The sequence below is a fragment of the Pseudopipra pipra genome, chromosome 4 (genome assembly GCF_036250125.1).
Source record: "Pseudopipra pipra isolate bDixPip1 chromosome 4, bDixPip1.hap1, whole genome shotgun sequence".
NCBI lineage: Eukaryota > Metazoa > Chordata > Aves > Passeriformes > Pipridae > Pseudopipra > Pseudopipra pipra.
In genome coordinates this window covers 625,635-647,294 of record NC_087552.1, presented here as the reverse complement: position 1 = coordinate 647,294, position 21,660 = coordinate 625,635, and the positions used below count along the sequence as shown (strand labels likewise).

Sequence of the window (21,660 nt, the reverse complement as noted above, 5' to 3'; positions counted from 1 at the left end):
GTTGCTGTCAGGGTCACGAGTGGCGGTGCAGTGCTGGCAGCTTGCGCTGGAGAGCTTCCCCTTGCTGCGGGGTGCTCGGCTTGTGCTTCTTGTGGTGAACATGCACTTGGTGTTGTCCGACCTCCTCTGGGACTGCGGGAGGGGTCCTGGGAGTTTGTGTAGTCGTAGGATTGTCTAGACTTTGTTAGTTGTACGACTTTGCTAGAAGCTGGAGTGGGTCACCAGCAAATCAGTCGTACTTGTGTTTTGCCCTCTGTGTGTGTGGGGGGGCAACAGTGTGGTCTTCATTTCCCACAGCTGGTAACCCGTGTGATGCATAAAATGCATAAATTCCCTTCCCAGGTCACTGAGCTCAGGGTTAGACCTGTACAGTTCGTAGTTACAACACAGGCTTTGGATGTTGTGGGTAAAAATAATTCACCTCTGTCACTTTTATGTGTGTTGCTCAGACTGGTTTATGTGTAAACGTACTTGTAAACTTTGATTGCATATGTGCATTTCTTGATGGAGATCTTAAGAGATAGTTTTAACAACTGCATGCAGATAATATTACTGTTTAAAATAAGAACATATAGTAAGCACTTGTATTTTCATTGCTGTCTTGAAAAGGTTATTGTAGAATAGCAGATTTGGAGTATTTTGAATGCAATATTTTGTAATCGAGGTATGAAGATGATGTCACGGGTTATCCACCAGCATAGCTGGTGACCTAAAGCATGAGTGGTCCTTGCTGAGAGCTACTTCCAAGTCATTGTGGTCTGACAGACCGGAATTTCTCAGCAAGGGCTGGTGGCAGGATAGAGACTTTTTAAAAAAAGTAATGACAATAGGCTCATGGACAAATTCAGGAGGTAACACAGACCCCATATATGTAGTGAAAAGGAGAGAAATTGCACAGTGCTTGATTCAGTTTAGCATATTATTAAAGTGTTTTCTCATATTGTGCTGTTTTAAGAGTCACTACAGATCACTTTATTTCTTTCTGTAGCCGGCAGAAGCAAATGGATAGTCTTTAAGGGCTTGGAGTCAGTTTAAAATTATCTTCCTTACTTTTGAGTCTGAAGTAAAAGTTGCATATGGATGCTTGGGACAAAAACTGCTGAGAGTCAGGGCAGTGTAAGCCTGCTGCATCTTGGGGAAAGTCCCCAAGCCAACAGCAGAGCTGTTCAGCAGAGAGGACCCAAAGAGGCCTAGAGGGAAGTAACAGGTGGGTAACTGCGTGGTTGGGGTCACAGGGACATCAGGGAGTGGGGGGGGGCTGATTGGCAGCTCCCTGACTGTCAGGGAGCAGCTGGGCTTTAACAGGGTGTGTCCACTTGGGTGCTCCTAACTGACCACAACAGTTTATGGATCAAAAAGTACCTTTTCATCTAGGAATTACCTGCTGACAATCAATCCCTTGCCGTAGTAACCATTAATAGTAAGTATGTTACTACTGTGACATTAGTCATATTGGTATCTGTAATTAATACTGAACACTATCAATCCCCTGTTTAGTAATCTTCCTCTTGGGAGGGCAGAGAACAAACTTTTTTCCCCTATTCTGTTTGCACAAGGCATTTCTTTCTTCCAGTTTCTGAATCCCAGTTTAACTGAGGCTCTTACACTAGTCAGGTAGTTGCTGTTACTCAGTGTGGATGAAATCCCATTTCAGAGGTTCATATCCAAGTTATAGCTTGTGCTAGGAAGCGTTAATGACACATGAAGTTAATTAATCTAATGAAATTAACCAATCTATTTCATAGGGGATATAGGATGTTCTGATAGCAGTGGTATGGTATATTGTATTGATTTTTTTTTTAGCTGTTGTGATTAATAGAATTATGTGTCTGATTCATGTTGTTTAACCCCATCCTCCCTCCAGATCTTGCTGTTAGGAAGGCAGCTGCTGGTTCTGTAGAGGGTTGAGGCCCCGGTAACTAGAGTAGCGTCAGTGGTTGTGCTCTCAGGCTCGAGTTGTGAAGACCTTGTTAGGCTGCAGGGATGGATCTTGGGTAAGTTTGCCACGCTGATACCAAGTTGCTTTCAAAGTGCTTTTCCTGTAGTCTTTGACAAGATGATTTTATTTCAGTGTTTTAAAGGCAGAAGTATGGAGCATTATGATCTAGTTCTTTTGAATAAATATAATGTTACCTAAGGTAACAGCATCCTTTTAAGTAAAGAAGCTATAAAGTTGAAGTGCTGTAGTTAGGAGGCAGTTGGGTGGCTTCTTTTGTTTTAAACATACCTATTCTGTGGTGACTTCTTGGCCTCCATAACCCAATGGTCAGTATGTTGTTGGATGGAGGTGTTTATTTTTAAGGCTTATTTCTCAGATATAGGGCCAAAGCAGTTAGTTTGGGTTAAGGTTTGATGTAGAATTCTTATCCATTTCAAGGGAATGGTAGAACTGTATGGAATAAATGACTGCTAGAGAGTGAAGGCTTTCTCTTTTTGTGTTTTTGTTGAACAAGAATATCTGCAATTCAGCTCAAGTTTGGAAAATTTAGTGACAAAAACATGGAGGGTTCTCTGCTGAAAGTTACAGGTGGTCCATGGGGACTTTGGTATTGAAAAAGTTCAGAAATTGCAGCAAACTGAAAGTGACCAAGTATGAAACATGCTTTTAAATAGATAACTTTAAATGTTAATGCAAAACAGTGTATATTGTGATGAGTGAAAAGGAAAGCGAAAATGAGCAAGTTCCCAAAACATTTTTGGCTTAAGTAAGGAGGAGGTAGAAAGTTGTGCCTTGATACGTGGAAACTACTACTTCATTGTTGGCCTTGATTAGACTTCAATAACTCCTTTTTGTTTAAGAATTGCAGTAAAACTGATTTTTCTGCATTCTGTAAGGGTAGGTGTTGGAGGATGCTAATTTGTTTTGTTGTCTTGATTGCCTGGCAGGGCTTGAGATGTTTAAACTGCATAAATAAATAAAGACTTTGCCAGGTTTAAAGTTCTCTTAGTACCACGAGCAGACCAAAGGGGTTATGGTAAGTGTTGTAATTTAGTGTGTAGGTATGTTTTAACAAGTGCAGATAAAGCAGAGACAGTTGCAAGTGTTAAGAAAGAGACTGCATGTGCAATGTGCACTGGGCTCCCCAGCTTCCCTCTTGAACTTGACTGACTTTGTTTGGAAGCTCATTTGTGGGCAGGGAAAGACGGTCGGCATCTGCTTTTCATTTTCACTCAGGCTGGATTAATGGAACTGTGGGGCATGTGCTGTTGCATCTTATAAAAATAAAGCAGTGCTGTGTCCAGCCCTAGCCACCAGCAGTTCACCCTCTCACCAGGCAGTCCACACTTAGGAGAGCAGAGGTGAGATGCCAGACACGGACATAGGAGGAACGGGGTGACACTGTGTGCAGCTTGCTCTGGAAATACCCAGAGGGGATGGAAACTACCTCTTCATTTTTGGGAAGCTCTGGATGGGATAGGGTGATCGTTGTGTGTTACAGCTCTTGTGCTCTAACTTTCTCTGTCCTTGGCCTCAGTACATGTGCCAAGCAGCTGTGTGGTAGTGGGTATACTGGTTTGTTTTTTATCATTTGGACTGGTAAAGTGGTGAGTCTGGAGCTGTGTAGAGTTGAGCCTCCTGCTGCTGTAGCTTAGGAAGCTGTTGCTTTTTTAATTGACCTTGTATCTATCTAGGACTAGGGAGGAGGGGAAAAAGCCACTCAAGAGGTGATTGCTTATAAGTTCGTTATTTAATGTTTGTATAACACAGAATGTTTGCTTCATATAGTTTTCTGTGAAAAGGAGCCTTTCAATAGGGAGAAAAAGTGAAAGCCTTGAATATTCCCTTTATAAAATTGTAAGTGGCATGCTCTTTTATAGTTTATCTCACAGGGCAAGCTCTCAGAGTAAAGCCCCATCCTGCTTGGCAGATTTAGGGTAAGATAATTTGATTCACTCTGGGCCGTGTGTGAGAGAAACAACAAAATTCTCAGGAGGCTCAATAACAAACTGGTCATTAATGCCCAGAGGGTGAATGTCTTTCTTCCCTTTTAGCCTCTCTGAGGGTCAGCTTGACTTTCTCCCAGAGAACCTTTCTACAGCTCTGGGTTACACCAGCCCCTGGGGCGTTCCCCGCCATTTTGGGGCTCTCGAGCCCCTGGGTCAGTCCCCGCCATTTTGGGGCTCTCGAGCCCCTGGGTCGGTCCCCGCCATTTTGGGGCAGCCCCTGGGGCGGTCCCCGCCATTTTGGGGCTCTCGAGCCCCTGGGGCGGTCCCCCGCCATTTTGGGGCAGGTCATGCTGTTGACTCCCACCACTTTGGACTGGACCAGAGATTCGCTAAGGCTCCAGGGACAGGGAGGGAGCAGTGGCTGTCCCACCTATGCAAAGCTTACCCTGTTCCCCCTGACTTCTCACCTGGTTATTTCGAGCCAGTCAGTCATTCCTCCAGTCTCTTTTACCAGTGAAGGAATGAGCTTCTTGTGAGCTCTGCTGTCCTTACTTAAATTGAGTGTGTAGTCTTAGCAAGTACTTTGACAATACTTTTGATTTGGTTTGTCTCTTAAATTCACACAATTTCAATCAAGGCCTAAGAAAACTGTCACCCAAATGGAGAGGAATTCAGGTCCTGTTTTGTGAGATCTTGTGCTGTGTGTTTGTAGATTTTTGTGCTGTTTAATTTTCAGTGCAAGTGTTTTTCCCTGGAGATTTTTCTTCAATTAGTTGTCTGAGGGAAGAAGGGGAGTCTTCAAATAGGATCAACATCACAGCAGTGCTGAAGGTGGAATAGCTTATTGTCCAGATAGGAGGTGTACCAAGTTTTTCAAAATCATTCCTGGAATAAGGGTAGTCTTGGAAGTTTTGCTGTGACAGTTTTGGGTTTTTTTCTGCCTTGTGTCTTAGCAATAGCAGTTCAGTTAGTAATCCAAATTGACAAACTTTGTGTTGTGAATAAGGTTCTCTTTCCTTTTGCTAAGTCCCACGTCAATTAACCTTTTGTACCTTGATTTTTAGGTCTTTAGAGTGAGTTATGTGGAGGATATGCAGCTCTAGCAGCTGCTATAAATTCAGAAAGGTGCTGATGTACAGCAGACACTGCTTCATCTCATACATGGTGTGGCTTGTTTGTTGTGCTGTCTTCTGGAGAGGTAAATAAAGAGAAGTGCCATTATAAAGGATCTGTGAACTTTAGTACTTCCAAGTGTTTCCATGTGGCGTGGACTGAATTTTTAACTCTGTACACTGGGACAGCTTATCTTTGTGGAGGTGTTATGAATACACCTGGTGCAGGGTCACTTCTCTTGCGACTGGGGCATGGCAGTCTCCTCCTGTGTGGCTGACCTGTTCATTATTGGTTGTCTTCCTTAATTTAGTGGTTATGTCATGTGACTTGATGCTCTTTGCAGTAGCTGCTGTTTTGTTTTCATTTGAAATCTAGTTCAGTTGTTCAGGTGGATTATGAGCTGGAAGGCTGTCTGGAAAGATAAATTGTGGAATTTGAGTTGGGATTGGTCATGTTGATATTTTTCCAGAGTGTAAGATTTCTGAATCTATGTTTGCACATGACTGTAAAGGTCGACCCTGTTATTCTGTCTCAAACAGTTTTACTTTGCTAATATTGGAGTAGAAGATATAGTTTGTTCAAGTTGAAGATATAGAGGACAAAAAACAGCATCAGTACTTCAAACTTTCTGATTTCCATTTTGTCTGAAAGTATAATACAATACACATGGATCTCTTGTGCAGTCCCAAAAATAGGCATGGCTGCCTTATGGCAAGTGTAGCTGCAGATGGGCAGGTGCAGAGATCCTGGACCAGCTTTGGATCTCTGGGTGATGAAAGACAGGGAGCCTGTGCTGTAGGGCTTGTGGTTCATCCTTGGTTTCTCAGGCCTGGCAGAGGCAGATGACAGCTTGAAACAAGAGCATTGTTTGGTTGTTGCAGGATGTAGCTGTGTTCTGTGTAAGGAGAAGGCAAACAAACCAGGAAGTGGTTGGGGATTTGCATGGGATCCCAGTCTCATGTCAATATGCAGGTAAAGGTGTCTTCTCATGTAGCGTAGTGCACAAAAGGAAAGCTCTAGTTCACTTTAGCTCATGACATAGTTGGTGTGCTCAACACTGGGGTGGTACTTGGGGACAACTGTCGCTGTCACTGTGCTCTCCAGAGCTCTCTTGTGCCTCTGGGACACGGATGGGGAAATGAACACATTGGGAAACATCTGTAGGCTGACAAAGGCATCTATTGTGCAGCTAAGACCAAGTTCATCTCCTAGGACACATGGTCTAATGCTCTTGATTATCCAGTTATTGGTCCTTGCATGCCTTGAGGACACTCCTTTCTGCATTGTGTGTATGTGGACAGGTCCTGTTACACCTCTGAACTGCACACAATTGTTATGTTCTTTTTCAAGGATGTTATCCATCTCATTTTGGTGTGCCCAGAAGTAGTTAAATACCGAGCAAGCACCTGGGAATCTGGTAATCCTGCACTAAGTTTTCAGGGTAGTGGCCAAGAGTCACATCGAAGAGTTACAGGAAAAGGAACTTGATTTGTAGTAGTCATGGTAAGATGATGCACAAATTCAAGCCATCTTTCCTTTGCCAAATTTTGACAAGGGACAGATGTAACCGATGCATATGCCATCTACCTGCCTTTTTCCTTGCAGAGCTGTTTTGGCGAAGTATGCTAATGCTACAGTAGTCAGAATGGGAGGGTGTGTGTGTGTGTTGCACTAGGAAGCTCCTGGACACCCTCAAAGAGTAAGGTAGCATGGAATAATAGAGGATATGTTAGCTCTGTCTGGAAAAGACACAGCCTGACTCTAAAAGAAACTGTGCAGGATCTTAATTTTTTTGGTTTAACTGAAAGGTGGTTTGTTTTTTTTTAAATTAAACCTCAGTATTTTGCATGCCAGCATTGAAAAGACAAATTGTTAGCTAAAAGCAGTGGAATTCCTTTTCAGGCAGGTGTAAGCTAGAAACCAGTAATTCTGGGAAGAGGGTATGTATTTCTCAGGGCTGTTGTTAGTGTAATAGCAGAGCTGCCAGTGATTAATTAGCATGTTCCCTGTGTGGAAGGGTTGGTACAGTTGTTCTGTGCATGGAGAACCGGAGTTACTGCCAGAGATGGGACTAGATCTCCAGGGAGCAGTGCAGTTACAGTCTCTGTACTGTTATGAGCATAACTGTATGAACTTCCATGTCTTTCTAGTTGCAGATGTTGGTTGTAGCTGTAAATGTGCACACACCTGCTCTCTGATGGGTGTCTCGCTTCTTGCTGAATAGGTTTCAGCTCAGGTTCAGAGGAAAATGTTGCAGATGCTCAATGAGGTTGTGCTGCTTGTCTCTGGCAGTGCTTTGGTTTACAGTGTTTTGTTTGTCTCGATTCTGATTCCCTAACCTTGTGCTATATTTTACTTGCTGAAGCTATTTTTTGCCTCTGTAACATTGTATCTAAGCAGGCTGCCACAGTCTGCAGAGTTGATGTTTGTAAGCAGAGCTGTGTTAACTGACACTATGAATGCTCTGTGCCTGCCAGCGTGGAGAGTAACAGTCAGGTGACAGGCTTGGGACTGACCAGCCACACAGGCGTGGTCAGTCACCTAATTGCATCCTTATTGCCCGAGGTGCTGTCCCGTGCAGGCATCTGTTTTGTTTTCCTCATCCGTCTTGGCAGGTTTAGCTTAAAAGCTGTTCATGTGGTGGCTGAACAGCTGCATCCTGAAGCGTTAGGTGTGTTTGCACAGTTCTGGTATCTGGAGCTGGCGGTCTGAGGGGAGTTGGCAGGTCCCAGTGATGCCAAGCAGCTGTGCAGTGCTGCAGGTCACATCATCTCTAGTCTATCATTCTGCTGCGGCAGAGTGGGGTGCCCTGTGTCCTTCTCTCCAGTGGAGAAGGACAGGTGGTGAGCGTCAAACCCCTTCTCTGAAAGGAGATGGTCTGTGGTTTTCTTTATCGTTGTCTAGCTGCTGACAAGAAAGGAACATGAATTCCTCTTCTCCTGCTTTCTGGTTGTCTTGGGAATGGATTTCAGTCTCTGAGTGTTTGTCTACTGGTTAAGAAAGTAGAAACCTTTGCCTTCCTCTCTTGCTTCACATGTTCCTTGCTCACGCTTGTCTAGGTTGGTTACTTTGACGTAGTTGCAGTGGGATATCTTGGGTGTGGGTTGGGTCAGCTGTGAAACTGGGTCTCCGAACATAGGGTGGAGGAAAACACAGGAAAGGGCAGGTTACCAAATGGAAATAAAAAATCAGTTCATCCTAGGGGTCTGTTTTAATGAAGTGGAGAGTATTTCTTTTGGTTTGAATAGCAAGACCTTGAATAGCTTGGTTCTGGAGCAACATAAACCCAGGTGTTACAAAACACTGTCTGTCTTGTGGAACTGGAAACTGGCAGACTTGGAGTGTTCTCCCTGCAAAGGTACGAGAGTCTTTGGTTCTTCTTCCTTCTCCTCATGTCTGCCTTGCTTCTGAGGCGTGTGGTGCAAGTACTGAAGAATTGGTGATGTAGGCTCACGGGAGAGTGAACACCTCTTCAAGAGGTGTCAAACCTGCTATTGCTGAGAAGAGCATCACATTGCCTCGGGGAGAGACGGTATTGCGCAGACGGAGAAACAAAGGAGGATGAAGGGATTGGCCCCAAGTCATACAAGTCTGTACAAGAGATACAGGCGGAGTGTGGAACATCCTGGTTGTGAGATGGTTTCTTCCTCATAGCTTTTGTAACGTGCTATGCCTTGACTGCCACACACAAAACTACGAAAGGAATTCTCATATTCCAGGACTTGAGGAGATTTTATTCAGTCATGTGTATGTTGGGCTTCCTTCCAACCTTGCACATTATTTTAATGGATGAATTTGTTCCTGCGGTGCCTAGAAACTAATACGCAAGTCTCTAGGAGTTATGTACCAACACATGGGAATGGTCCAATTCCTGGTTTATTTTGGGTCTGTTGTACTGACTCATTTCATTTGTCATTTTTTTTTTAATTTGCCACTTGGACTGTGATTTTTATCTGTGCATTTTGTCTTTCAGTAGCAGTTCTAGTGAGTAATTGTTGCAGGACTTTGCCTCTTCTCTTATGAAACAAAAATAGCTTCGGAAGTCAGTGATTAATATGACATTTAATTACGTTCTTTTGCAATTGCTGTAGGTTGAAAAGCTGAATGTGCATGCATTTAGAGAAACTGTTGCTAAACAAGGTTTTTTTCTTGTTTTGGGTAGTTTATTTGCATGTAACTATGAAAGCAGTGTGCAGCAAATAGATCACTAAACAATATAAGGCACTAAATTACTCTTCTGACATACATGTGTGAGGACCTGACTGAACACAGCATGTGTTCAGGAGACTAGAAGAGTGAATGAAATTTAGTATGTCAGCATTAGACAGAGGATCAGTTCTGGGTTTGTGCATGATGTGCAGGAGAACAAGCTGTTTGGAAAAAAGCAAATGAAATAATTGCATCCTGCAAAGCCCTTCTGTCTCTCCCTAGAGCTCAGGAGCACAGTCTGTGTCTGTAGAGTTGAGACCTTCACCTTGAGGTGAGTTTAGATGGGTTATCACTTGGCCTTTACTTCATGAGAACTTGTGGAGGCAGCAGGAGGATTATTTTGTCCCAGAATGAGCTATCCAGAGCTTTCTTAGGCACTCTGAAGATAGAAAAGCAAGCTTGTATTGTTATGGTAGTTCTAAAAGCAATGTAACCAAACAGCAACTCAAAAGGAAGTAGTGTGCTGCATCTGATTTGGTTTGGGCTTGTAGATGTGTTCAGGTGCCTCCAATTTTGGTGTGAATCCACAGTATTATCCTCCCAGCTTTGTACTTTCTTTATTTTTCCATCAAATGCACTATTTTAAGTCTTTCATATGGCTTGCTCTTCTGTTAAACTGATATGGAATTCTGTAGCGGGATTTGTAAGAGGAGCCTTTTGTTGCAGGACATTTCTGAGTTTAGGTTCTAACATTTTAAGTTTTGGAGACTTACTCACAAACATGAGTCTGCAACTTGGTACCTATAATGAAAAACTGCCTTGTTCTGAGTTCTTGCTGTTGACTGGCTCTGCCTTGAGACACGGTAGGTGTACGAGAAGTATTAAATGATTTTGGTAATCTTGACTCTGATGCTCAGAGTGCTCTTGCCACTGCAGCACAGCGACCAAGCTGCTTATATGGTTTAGAAGTTTCAGTGTGTCTTTTTAAGCTGTCAAATGTCACAGTGTGAAGTTTAGAATCCCAAGCATAAAAGTGCTGTAAGGTAATTGGGGTGGAAGTCTTAAGAGATGTTTTATGTGCAGATTGAAGTATTCAGATGTATTCAGCATAGACAGAGCCTCAAGAACTGCCTGCCCCCATGCAGATGCTAAGGAAGTATTATTACCTAAAATGGTTTATAGTTCTCTTTATTGGTGTAAGCAGGTTGGATCTCAGGTACTGTGCTCTTGAGAAAGTTTATTTAGGAAGAAATTCTTTACAGAGAGGGTAATCAGGGAAGTGGTGGATTGTCCATCCTTGGAGCTTTTTAAGATGAGACTGGATGTGGCACTTAGTGCCACAGTCCAGTAACCGCAGTGGTAGTGGGTCAAGGGTTGGACTTGATGATCTCCCAAGTCTTTTCCAACCCGACTGATTCTATGATTCTGAGATTCTGTTGGCCCCCTGTTGATCTTATGCCAGATAGGTTTGTATCTGGGCATACTCCTTTGATTTAAGTATTTGCAGACAGCTACAGAATAGGTGAGATAATGAACATCCTTCTTCTCATTGCCTCAGTCATTCATATTCGATGTTCTTAACACTAATTCCTGCCAGTCAGTCCAGTTCTGATCATGCTCACTTATCAAAAGTGGTCAGTGGATTCCCTGGTGACTACACCACTAATTCCTGCCAGTCAGTCCAGTTCTGATCATGCTCACTTATCAAAAGTGGTCAGTGGATTCCCTGGTGACTACTCTCAGGTGGGAATGTGTTTGACTCTGTAGACTCTTTCTAGCAGTGAAGAGATGGGTTTTATTTTACTAATTCAGTATATGCAAGATGCCTTAGACAAATAGCAAACCAGAGAATCTTCCTGTGACATCTGCCTTAGTCTGAAATGGTTCTGGCATTAGAAATGGCTTTGTCTGTCTGCATGGCCTGGTGGCTCTTGTCTTTGTGTTGCAGCCAGAGGTGGCACTTGTCCAGGGTGCCATGGACCCAGCCCTTGGGCTGGAGCTGGACACTGTGTGCTGTGCCTTGTTTCTGTGCCATGGCAGCTTTGGGACAATCAGTGGATCAATCAGTCACATGTGAGCTTGGAGATCCCTTCTCTGACTTGCTCTGCTTTGAGTTTTTGTGATACCATATTTAAACACCAGTAAAACAGTGATTTTAAGGAACATGCAAAGCAAACTACATAGCAAATAAGTGTGTGATGTTTGTTTTCTTAACTGGTTGGTAACCATGTGTTATGACAATGGTATTTAGTTCCAAAGAAGTCATGGTGGTTGCATAGTAGCTGTGTAATATATCTGTACCCACTGATTTAACCATTTGGTGACTGATTTTGACATTTGTTGGTTATATTGGAGTTAAAATCAAGTGTTAGGAAAAAGTAACTTAGCAAATGACATTGGAAATGCATCTCTAAAGTGACCTGAATTCATGCTCCTCAGTGTTGTAGGATGGGGAAGTCCATGTTTCTGTCCAGCCTCTATGCATAGATCATGTCGTTGTTGTGGTTTCCCAACTGCCTCTTTTCAGGTCAGACCCAACGACAGAGGGAGCTGAGTTAGGTGGAAAAAGTCACAGAAGAGGGGGGGAAACATGTTGAAGATAAAACTACTGTTGAAATTTTTGTAGCTTTTTGGTTCTTGGTGTTGTTTTTTTGTTTTGTTTTGGGGGGTGGTTTGGTTTTGTTGGTTTTGGGTTTGTTTTTTTTTTTTGTGAACTGTGATAGTGGATGTTCATTGCAGGTGTCTTGCCAATGTCGTGGATAGATTGAAAAGCTTTGTTATGAAAAGTTGAGCAAGAAGCACATCCTGCCTAAAGGCATCACCTTGGTTACATCTTTAGTAACCTGATGTGTCCAGTGGACTGAAGTTTGAGAGACTAAAGCTTTAATGGCACAGTGAAATGGAATTGAACTAACACTTCTGGCCTAGATTACACAGTGTAATCCCTTTATATAAATGTTTAGTCAGAGTTTTGACCTCACAAAAAATAATGTTCAGGTTGGTTGTTAAGTTTCTGGTGTATGTTAGTGTTTGGTTTTGAATCTTAGTGTTAGGAAAAGGAAGTGTTGGTGACATGAAGCTCTGTCTCTTGGAGAAGTATCTTGGTTGCTCCTGCAAACAGCTGTCACTCCTGACAAGTGTTTCTTGACTTCAGAAATGTGGATTGTTTCTTGAATTTTTTTTTGATTGCAGAACTTGTTTTGTGCCAGCTGGGGACATGCTAAAAATCAAGTTAGGGATATAATTATGAGGATCGTAATGCAACGTGGATGATAAACTCAACAGAACTTTGTAGGACTGTACAGAGGAAAGTCTCTTTAAAAATGCTGACATGCTATTGAAGTGAAAGCACATCTGTTTAAATGTACTGGGATGTGCAAGAGGTGCATTTGCAAAGGCAGAAAGAATTGGAAGAAAATACATGGGTTGGTTGCATGACTGTACATCTCCAAAGTAAAAATCACCCCAAAGATCCTTACTTTGCTGGAACTTAGTGTTGTTTGCAGGCTGGAAGATGGTGCCATGGGCACTGAAGTAGAAGATGCCCAACCTGTACTGTCTGTAAACTGCGTGAGGTGTCTGTGTTGAGCTGAGGAGTTTGCTGCTCTGCACTGAGGCTGGGAGCAGACTGCATTAGTGTCTGCAAACAGAAATCCTCGGACAGGCCTTGTCAGCAGAAAGCTCTGGTTCTTTTTGTTTGCGAAAAGTACAGTACCCTTCACTGTGTCACATTTAGCTTCAGGTTTTAATTATTCGGTAGTGAGTGTCTGTATGATAGCACAGCCCTGGAACTTTAGGAAATGTCTTTGAATGAAGCCTGGTGGATTGTGACTTGTTGCCAAATTTACCCTGATTACCTACTTGCAGTTTGTTGAGCTAAGACCTGTTTAATACTCCAGTGTTTTCTGCTACAGTGTGGTTTCTGGAGGTGAATGGAGGCTAACCTTCTGATATGTAATTGAACTGTTGGTGAGCTGCTAGTCGTGTTCTGTGCTACCTTCCTCGTAGACAGGAAGGAAGTGTTAGCTACATACAAGCATCTATTACATACAGTTATAGAGGTAAAGGTGTTAGTCTATTTTTATCCCAGTGAACAGCAAGAGGAGGTGATGGTATAATACATGAACGTAGTACAGTGGTTGTGACTAATTCTCAGGCAGCTTGATTCAAAATTGATTTTGAAGTGTTTTGTTGTATTTTTCTAACCAGAGTATGTGGTAAAGGGATCAGTTCTACCCTAAGAAATAGCATGTTTTGTCTTGGGTGCATAAGACTTATTCCTTCCAGGGCATTTCAAATGCTTGCCTTGTTCTAGAGCATGCATTAAATCAGCTATTCAGTCAATCTGGTTTCATTTTCCTTAAACTTAGAGTACTGCAGGAATTACAGGTGTGTCTTTCAATAGCTGGGTTCAGTTCAAATGGTTAGCAAGTTTCTCTGCTTTAGGAAGTTGGTGGGTTTTGTTTCTCAGCAGCAGAAAGCCGAGGCAGTCAGGCAGAAGGTGACATGGAAGCAGTGTTGTCACTGCAGTAATCCAGTATGTCTGGTAAGTCACCTGGATATTCCTGAGAAGCAGGGAGGGTGAGGAGTGTAATGTGCTGTACTGCAGGACATGGAGCTCTGTTCCTTTTGCTGTTCACTGGACCAAAGCTTGAGCATCTGAAGTTTGGCCTCTGGGCAAGTCTGGTGCATGGGTGTTACTAAATAAGGAAGCTTCACCAAATCTATAGCAGACCTTAACTCAGCTTTCCCAGCTCACTCAGTAACTTGAAGTGCTGTGGATGCCCCAGGTCTCTGATGCTTCTGTCAGAGCTTTTTGGGACTGCAGCTGGAGGCAGGAGAACTGATATGTGGGAGTGTCTGCTCGGGGCAGGGCAGCAGTGCTGTTAACAGAGGTGCAGACCTGCCCGCTGGGGCTGCACTGTGTTGTCCTGCTGGGTTGGGATTTGCAGCTGCTGTTTTTCCAGCACTGCCTAGGAGCAGATCCTGAGTTGAGGAAAACAGTGCTGCTTGTCTAAACTAGCCTTGATAGTCAGCTTGTTACATGGTGGGAATTTGTGTGGGCAGTGGGAAAAGGAGCAGTGCTATGTCCCTTGGAATGCATTGTCTGCACACTTGAAAGAAAGCGAAGAAATATTCAACTCCCAAATGCATTATTTTAGAAGTAGGGAGCTATTTCTGCCTTGGTTTTGGGAATGCTGAGAGGGCAAGCTTAGAGACAACATCTGTCAACTGCTCTTCTGGATGGAGCTGTGTCTCAGGTGTGTTTATGACCAAGGCTGATAAAAAAATCAAGAAACAGCTCTTGGCATGGGTTCTAGTCCTTTTTGGAGTTTATCCTTAGGTGTCCTGTGCTATGGACACGGGCTTCTTTTGTGTCTTGAGTACCTCATAAAGCTATAGAGGTCAGCGTTGCCTTTGTTTCCCAGCAAAGAGCTTGCACTAGAAACACTTTTCGAGGTTTTGAGGATTCTTTCATTATGGACTTGAAGGAAAGTTTTATTTCTTCTAGTTGCTGGGAGGCCTATTTGAAGGGCATTCATGCTCCAGCTGGTCTTATTTTGTATTTTGGGTGGATTTGTAGCCCATGAAGTGATGCACTCCAGTGCATTCGGCTTGCAAACTGCAGTGCTTGGGAGGCTGGGCAGTTCTGGGGGTGGGTCATCTCTGGAGTGGGGTGGCTCTGGCTGCAGGGCAGCCTGATCTTGGGAAATCTGGTTCTGGAGTTAACAGGGAGGAGACATGGACACATGGTCCAGGCATCAAGTGATGCAGAGTGAGTTAGCAGTGAAAATATAACCCAAGGCAGAAGTGGATTCAGAACACAGATGAATACACTGGAATTTATATATATAAATACAATAAATGAATAAATATATAGCCAGGGATTCACTACTTGTCAGAATAAATAGGCAGGGGATGCACTACTTACAGGACCAGCATTTGGTACTTGTAGGGTTTTTTTTAATTATTTAAAAAAGTAGTTAATTGTCTGTATACCTAAAATAATGCATAACTTTATTCTAAGTGTTTGTTGATATTATTCTAGACTATCTCCACAAAATGGCTCTCAGCAGTCTGAAAGATGGTAAAGGTGCTGGAAGATTTTTCAGCTTTATTTTGTTCTACCTGAGTAAGCAAATGGGGTACTTGGAATTTGGACAGCTACACTGTTTCCTGGTTGGAGTTTCAGGAATGTGACATGATGAAGTGTAAATCGAATGTTGAGGCCTGTGAAATTAGTCAAGGTTGACCTTAAATACGCAAAGGGAAAAAACAGACAAGTGTGGCTGATGTAGAGTTTCATTAAAAACAAACAAACAAACCCCAGCCCAGGAAAGAAAGGCAAAACACTACCATTTAGTTGATAATAAGATCCCAAAAGGGAATAGTTCAGTTGACAGAAATGACGGTTCAAGGGGAAAAGTTAAGAAAGAAGTGTGAGCTTTGTAAAGAGTTTTTATTTCTGCTAGGTATCTACTGGCTTATATAACTTTAGATGCTATTTTATATATAAAATATATATATATATATTTATATATATTTATATATATTTTTATATATTTTATATTTATATATATATTTTTATATATACATATTTGCTTTTCAGCAGATATTTCAGAGAAAAGTGCAGTGTGACTGTCCTGTGTAACTTTTGAGGCTTTTGTGCTCAGATGAGTTGGATGGAAATAAAGGACTGAAAGAGATGAAGCTCCTACAAGCCTTTTGTGTTGTAAACCCAGATGGGCACTGAGGCCCCGGCTCAGTGGGATGGGGGAGAGAATGGGAAGGGGAGCGGTGAGAGTTCTTGGATTGAGATCGAGTTCACTGAGTGAGTTTTGGTTCAGGGTTGTGCCACTTGGCCCTTTGAGGAAAGAGTTTTTATGGTGTTGATATTTAGTGATGGAAAACCGTTCAAGGTCACAGGTCTTTGGCCAAAACCGGGACCAGGTCTTCTTTTAGGGCTCCCAGCACTCAGGTGTTGGCTGATATTGCCACCTAATGGCGAGAACGGCGCTTGGCTGAGGATTTAGGGGCTTTGCACTGCCTTGTGTTCATGGTTCTTACGCAGCCGGCTCTGCTCAGGTTACGTCAGAACTGTTGTCAGGGGAACTGGAGACTTGGCGTTTCCTTCTTGTCCTTCTGCTTGTCAGAGAGAATTTTAAGGCTGTAAAAACTGGTTAAAAAGCCAGGAAGTGATTGTTATTATATCGTTGTGACTCTTGTGTGTTACCCGAGTACTGCTTTATGGTTTTGGTCAAATAGAGGGGCTTAAAAGGAAGTACTTTTACTGCGAGGATAGTTCAAAACCTCTTCCAGTAAAGAAGGTCTGCACGTCACTCTGACATGATTGCCCATGCTGGTGTTGGGGAGCCCTTCTGCATCATTTCATCCCCAGCTGGAGTTCAGCATTAGAGCTTGAGCAAATGAGAGTGTGTGTCCTGTGAAATTTTTGGGAGGGTCCTAGGGCTGTTGTACTAAAATTGGCAGTAATTCTGTTTTGACAGCATAGCATCACATTGGACTAAATGAGGAATTAAGTTTTAAAATAATAAATATTTAATCTTCAAGGGAAATTTCTTAATAGAGCTTAATTTCTTGAGTGGAAGTGATTATGTGCTTGTTTGCTCAAGCTGGTGAGACTTGCATTAGATGAGGTGCATTCTACTTGATAAAGGCTGCTTGCAGATGCTATCAGGAGACATGAAACGCGTGCATTGCAATTGGCTGCCTGATTATCACAGGAGTTAATCGCTCTCATTTGCATATTGCTGTCCTGACTCTGCACCTGAGCTGCTGCCCTGGCTGAACGTTCCCACGGTGTAGTTGGCATAGGATCAGACAGCAGTCACCTAAGGCAGGCATGGATTTTTGGGAGCTCTTCTCTGAGGTGGATTTCCTAAAGCTGTGGGGAAGCTGTGCAGGTGAGCCTTGAGGAGATGCCAGTGTGACCTCCTTGAGGCCTTGAGCAGTAGGCAGGACTAACAGAAGACAGAAAAGAAAGGGGAGTGTTGAGTTTTCCCTTTGGTTTGCCCAAGCATTTGGCAGTACTTGGCTTGTGGGTATAATTCCTACCTCGGTAATTCTTCTCTACCAGCGAAGAGGATAAAATCCCCTCATCCTGGGAAGCTGGAAGGTGGGCTCAACTTCTCGCTTGCAGTTTATGCCACGGTTGGACTAAACATTCCTGGTGGGACTGGTTGTGAGAAGATGCTGAACTGTACTCGGTGTGTTTAGTGTGGTTTAAATAAAAACACTTGTTTTAGAGCTGACTGCTTGCACTGTCTGGGAGTGCAGGGGGGCTCTTGAGGCAAACCTGGAAAACTGTTTGACTTCTTCAGCATCTCTCAAGACTTTATCTTGTTTTAATATTTCACTTTTTATGTTTTAAAAAGTAGATTTAGGGAATTAGTATTAACCCTTATCGAGTATTGGGGGATTTAGAAATTTGGAACATCTGGAGAATACCTTCACTTGGTTCAAGTGTTTGGATGACTCTAAGTACTTCAGGGTTAATACCTGTATACGTAGTTTGCACGGGGCTTTATAAATTGGTTTGAATGTGAAAAGGCTTTTCAGATGATTTTCATTTAATATTGAGAAAATATTTTCATGTAATATTTTGAGAAAATAATAAAATCCTTATGTTTTTTGTCAAGAAGACTTGACTTTAGATTAATGGAGTGTGATAGCAAATCTTTAACTTTTTAAAGTGTTTGTCACTTGTCACTTAATGACTGACACAGTCTTTCTTACTCATTCCTTAGCATGTAGTCGTGTTGACTACAGAAATAACCAACTCCAGTAGCTTCATTTGTTAACACTTCTGTTTTCCAGGTGGCTTCTCGACGGTGTTCCTGGTGCGCACCCACAGTGGGATCCGCTGTGCACTGAAACGCATGTGTGTGAATAATGTGCCAGATCTCAACATATGCAAGAGAGAAATCACAATTATGGTAAGAGGGGCAGAATGAATCAATCTGTGGTATACACACACCTAGTGCCTCTGCAGTGATGGTTATTTCTAGATCCTGGTTTGTTTTGACCTGATGGTTCTGATTTTGCACTGTTAGTTTCAGAAAGTAATGCTGTGTTTAGGGTTGGTGTGTCATTAACTTCTGAAGCAATTATTAAAAATGTATCTGGTATCACAGTCAGTTTGGTCAGTACATCTGGTTCCCAAGCAAAAGAACTTTCATCCACTGCTGCAGTGGCAATTGAAATTCTTCCTCTTTTAATTTTTTTTGGTAATGAAGTGTAATTTGCATTCTCTTTTTCAGAAAGAGTTATCTGGGCACAAGAACATTGTGACCTACTTGGACTGTGCTATCAACTCGATAAGTGATAATGTTTGGGAGGTGCTCATCCTCATGGAATACTGCCGAGGTAAGAGCTCCTGAGTTTTCAGAGAAAAGGCAGGGAAGGTGTTTGTAGGATCACCTGGGATTTTACTTAGAACTGTTAAACCAGTTCATGTAAGAGGTGAACATAGATATCTCACGTCTGGAATCCCACTAGTTGGTGACACTCTCCTGTTAGCACTGAGCTCTGAGGAAAAGGTAAAAGTGAGTTTCCCTTGCCTCTGTGACTGAGGATGATTAGGAATGGGGAAATTAATTCTCTAAGTATGAAGGGAAATGGGTGCGTGTTCTGCTGTCCGTGCTAATCAACAGGTAGTTGGAACATATTCTATGGGAAAGATTGCCCAACTTGTCACCACTCTTCTTGCTTTGTTGTTTTTGGGTTAGATGATAACATTGAAGATACTTGACTCTTACCTGCCAGGTGACTTGTTATAAATGAGCATAGCATAGTGAGTGTTGATAATGCCAGCTAAAAGAAAATAGTCCTGTGGTCTCCCACCTTATAATGTAACCTTCTTTCAAACAATATGTAAAACCAAGTAGGTTTTGGATCCCCACTGCCCCCCACACATATGCACTAAGTTCTAAGTTCATATGGAATGAACTTGCCATTGAGTTTAACTTGTGAAGTTTGTCTCAAGTTTAGGGTGATTGGACATAATATGAGACAGTGTTTAACTAAAATAGCTGAAGATACTGGAACAAGTGCTGCAAGTACAAAGTAAGTACTTTGAGGTCTGTAGTGCTTGAATACTTTGAGATGAGAGGTGTGTGTATTATATTTGCAGTAGAAGTGGTAATTATTATGGCTTGTGCAATCTGTACCATAACAAGCCATTTGGAAAACCAGGTTTCTTTTGTTTAAATACAGTGACGGGAAAACTTCCTTGCATCTCATTCATGGACTTGGTGCATATAAGTCTTCTGTACCTGATAGGAATTATTTGAAAGAAATTTCTCTTGTGGTTTCTTTAGCTGGACAAGTTGTGAACCAGATGAACCAGCGCCTACAGACGGGTTTCACAGAGTCAGAAGTCATGAGGATATTTTGTGACACCTGTGAAGCTGTTGCTCAGTTGCATCAGTGCAAAACGCCCATAGTTCACCGGGATCTGAAGGTATGAATGCCATGAAAAGGGCATCTGGGCTAAAATCAACCATCTACTTGAAAAGCATTGAGGATATAGAAGGTATTTCAATACCTAAGACTGACTACTGGTTAGGGACTTGCTATGGATGGAGCTGTAAACAGAGAGACTAAACCAGACTTGAAACAGAGGGACTACAGAGGCTGTAAACAGAGATAGTAAAATAAGTTTTTGATGCTAAAACTAAGTCTATCAACTGATTTTTCTGAAAACTTCCTGTTTGTGTGAGAACATATAGTAACACTTGGAAATTAATGCTGGTATTTTAACATGGTTTTTCTGTGTATTGATTTCCTTTCAAGGTGGAAAACCTACTGTTAAACGATAGCGGGAACTACGTTCTCTGTGACTTTGGCAGTGCCACCAACAAATACCTGCATCCCCAGAAAGATGGTGTTAATATGGTGGAAGAAGAAATTAAAAAGTAAGTTCACTTCTAGGTGACCTATCATGAGCGATGACTCTGCTGGGAAACCCCATGTATTGTTGTGTGGTGTGCATGTACCATTACTATGAATTGAACTTAATGATTGATCTTGAATTAATTTTGGCATAAGTATAGTAAAAGAGTGGAACACACACTCTTGAAATCTTGTATTAGTATGGTTTTGCCCTTTGGGCTAACTACTGCAGAGGAGTAAATACAAGCTGCTCCTTCTCAAGTTCAAAAAATGGTGGAGATTTTTTCCAGCTCTGAAGTATTTGAACTACCACTTTAGCAGTTGTTTTGAGGTGTTAGTTTTTTTTTGAGGTCTGCATTCTGTATGCTCCAGTATGTATTAGGAAAGCTCTTGTAGGACCCTGGAATCACACCTTCCAGGTGACTGGCTGCTTATGCACAGTGACTTCTGAAAAGTATACACTTCTGGGGAAATAACAGTAAAGCATATTTTAGCTGACCTATTGCTTATTCTTCATTACATCTTGCTACTTTGAATATTCTTTGTGATGCTGCAAATGCAGTACATGGCTCGGATTGTGTGAGACAGTTCCAGGCAGGTATCTGAAACTTGTGTGTGATGGGGGTGTATGTGGCAGATGGGGGGAACACACTTGCAGTTCTGAGGCAGTCTTCAGCCATGTCCTCTCTTTATTTTACATCGCTAGGTACACAACACTGTCATACAGAGCTCCTGAAATGATCAATCTGTATGGAGGAAAGCCAATTACTACCAAGGCAGATATCTGGGTAAGCAAAAAATCATGTAGTATGGAACTAATTCATGAGAGGCAACTAAAAGCAGCATTGACTGACTGAAAAATTAGTTCTTGGAAAATGAAACACATGATGCAGCTAAAGAACACAGAATATAGTAGAGATCTTGGATAGTTAACTCTTTGGTAAGTAAAATGAGTGCCACGTTTGATTTGTATTTAGAAGGAAGGGGAACGTGATTTAGAGCTTTTCTTTTTTTGTCAGCCCTAGTTGCTGCTCGACAGTCCCCAGAGATTTCTTGTGGAAACCTGTTGGCAGCATGAGCAAGAAAGGTCTTTTTATTAGGTACTGTGCAGTGAAGAAAATAAACTGAGTGCAAAGGCTAGTGGGGTATCTCCAAGTGATGTGACACTGAGAATGCAGCTCTTGGTATGCCCTGGTTTTGTAGTTTATCTCTATAGGAGTGAGTGGAAAAGCAAGTTGTGTTACTGCTTGATATATCAGCTTGTCACGTGAACTGTTCAATAGCACGGGTTCTACACAACATGTAAGCAGCAGCTGTAGCCAGGATGAAGTTTGTGTCTCATTGGTGCTGCTCTCTTGTGTGAAAGGCTTGCTCTCCTCCCTTCACAGTGCCCGTGTTTGTCTTTTACAGGCACTTGGCTGCTTGCTGTATAAACTCTGTTTCTTTTCCCTTCCCTTTGGAGAAAGCCAAGTTGCTATTTGTGACGGCAGCTTTACCATCCCGGACAGCTCCCGGTACTCCCACAGCGTGCACTGTTTGATCAGTAAGTGTGGGGCAGCACAGCAGTGCCTTCAGCTCCTGGGCCAGGGGAGCACA

General features: G+C 42.5%; 1 protein-coding gene across 3 annotated transcripts in view; it reads left to right on the top strand.

Moving 5' to 3' along the window:
* The window catches only part of BMP2K (BMP2 inducible kinase), a 46,691-nt gene that overhangs the window by 627 nt on the left and 24,404 nt on the right, over positions 1 to 21,660 (top strand). For 2 of the 3 annotated variants that reach the window (XM_064651289.1, XM_064651288.1), the window contains exons 2-7: positions 17,989 to 18,107; positions 18,432 to 18,537; positions 19,491 to 19,633; positions 19,966 to 20,087; positions 20,771 to 20,852; positions 21,475 to 21,607. In XM_064651289.1, coding sequence (XP_064507359.1) covers positions 17,989 to 18,107; positions 18,432 to 18,537; positions 19,491 to 19,633; positions 19,966 to 20,087; positions 20,771 to 20,852; positions 21,475 to 21,607 — 705 coding nt within the window. Of the gene's footprint in view, positions 1 to 1,898; positions 1,995 to 17,988; positions 18,108 to 18,431; positions 18,538 to 19,490; positions 19,634 to 19,965; positions 20,088 to 20,770; positions 20,853 to 21,474; positions 21,608 to 21,660 lie in introns of those variants that run through there. The other variant, XM_064651290.1, reaches the window with a different exon arrangement.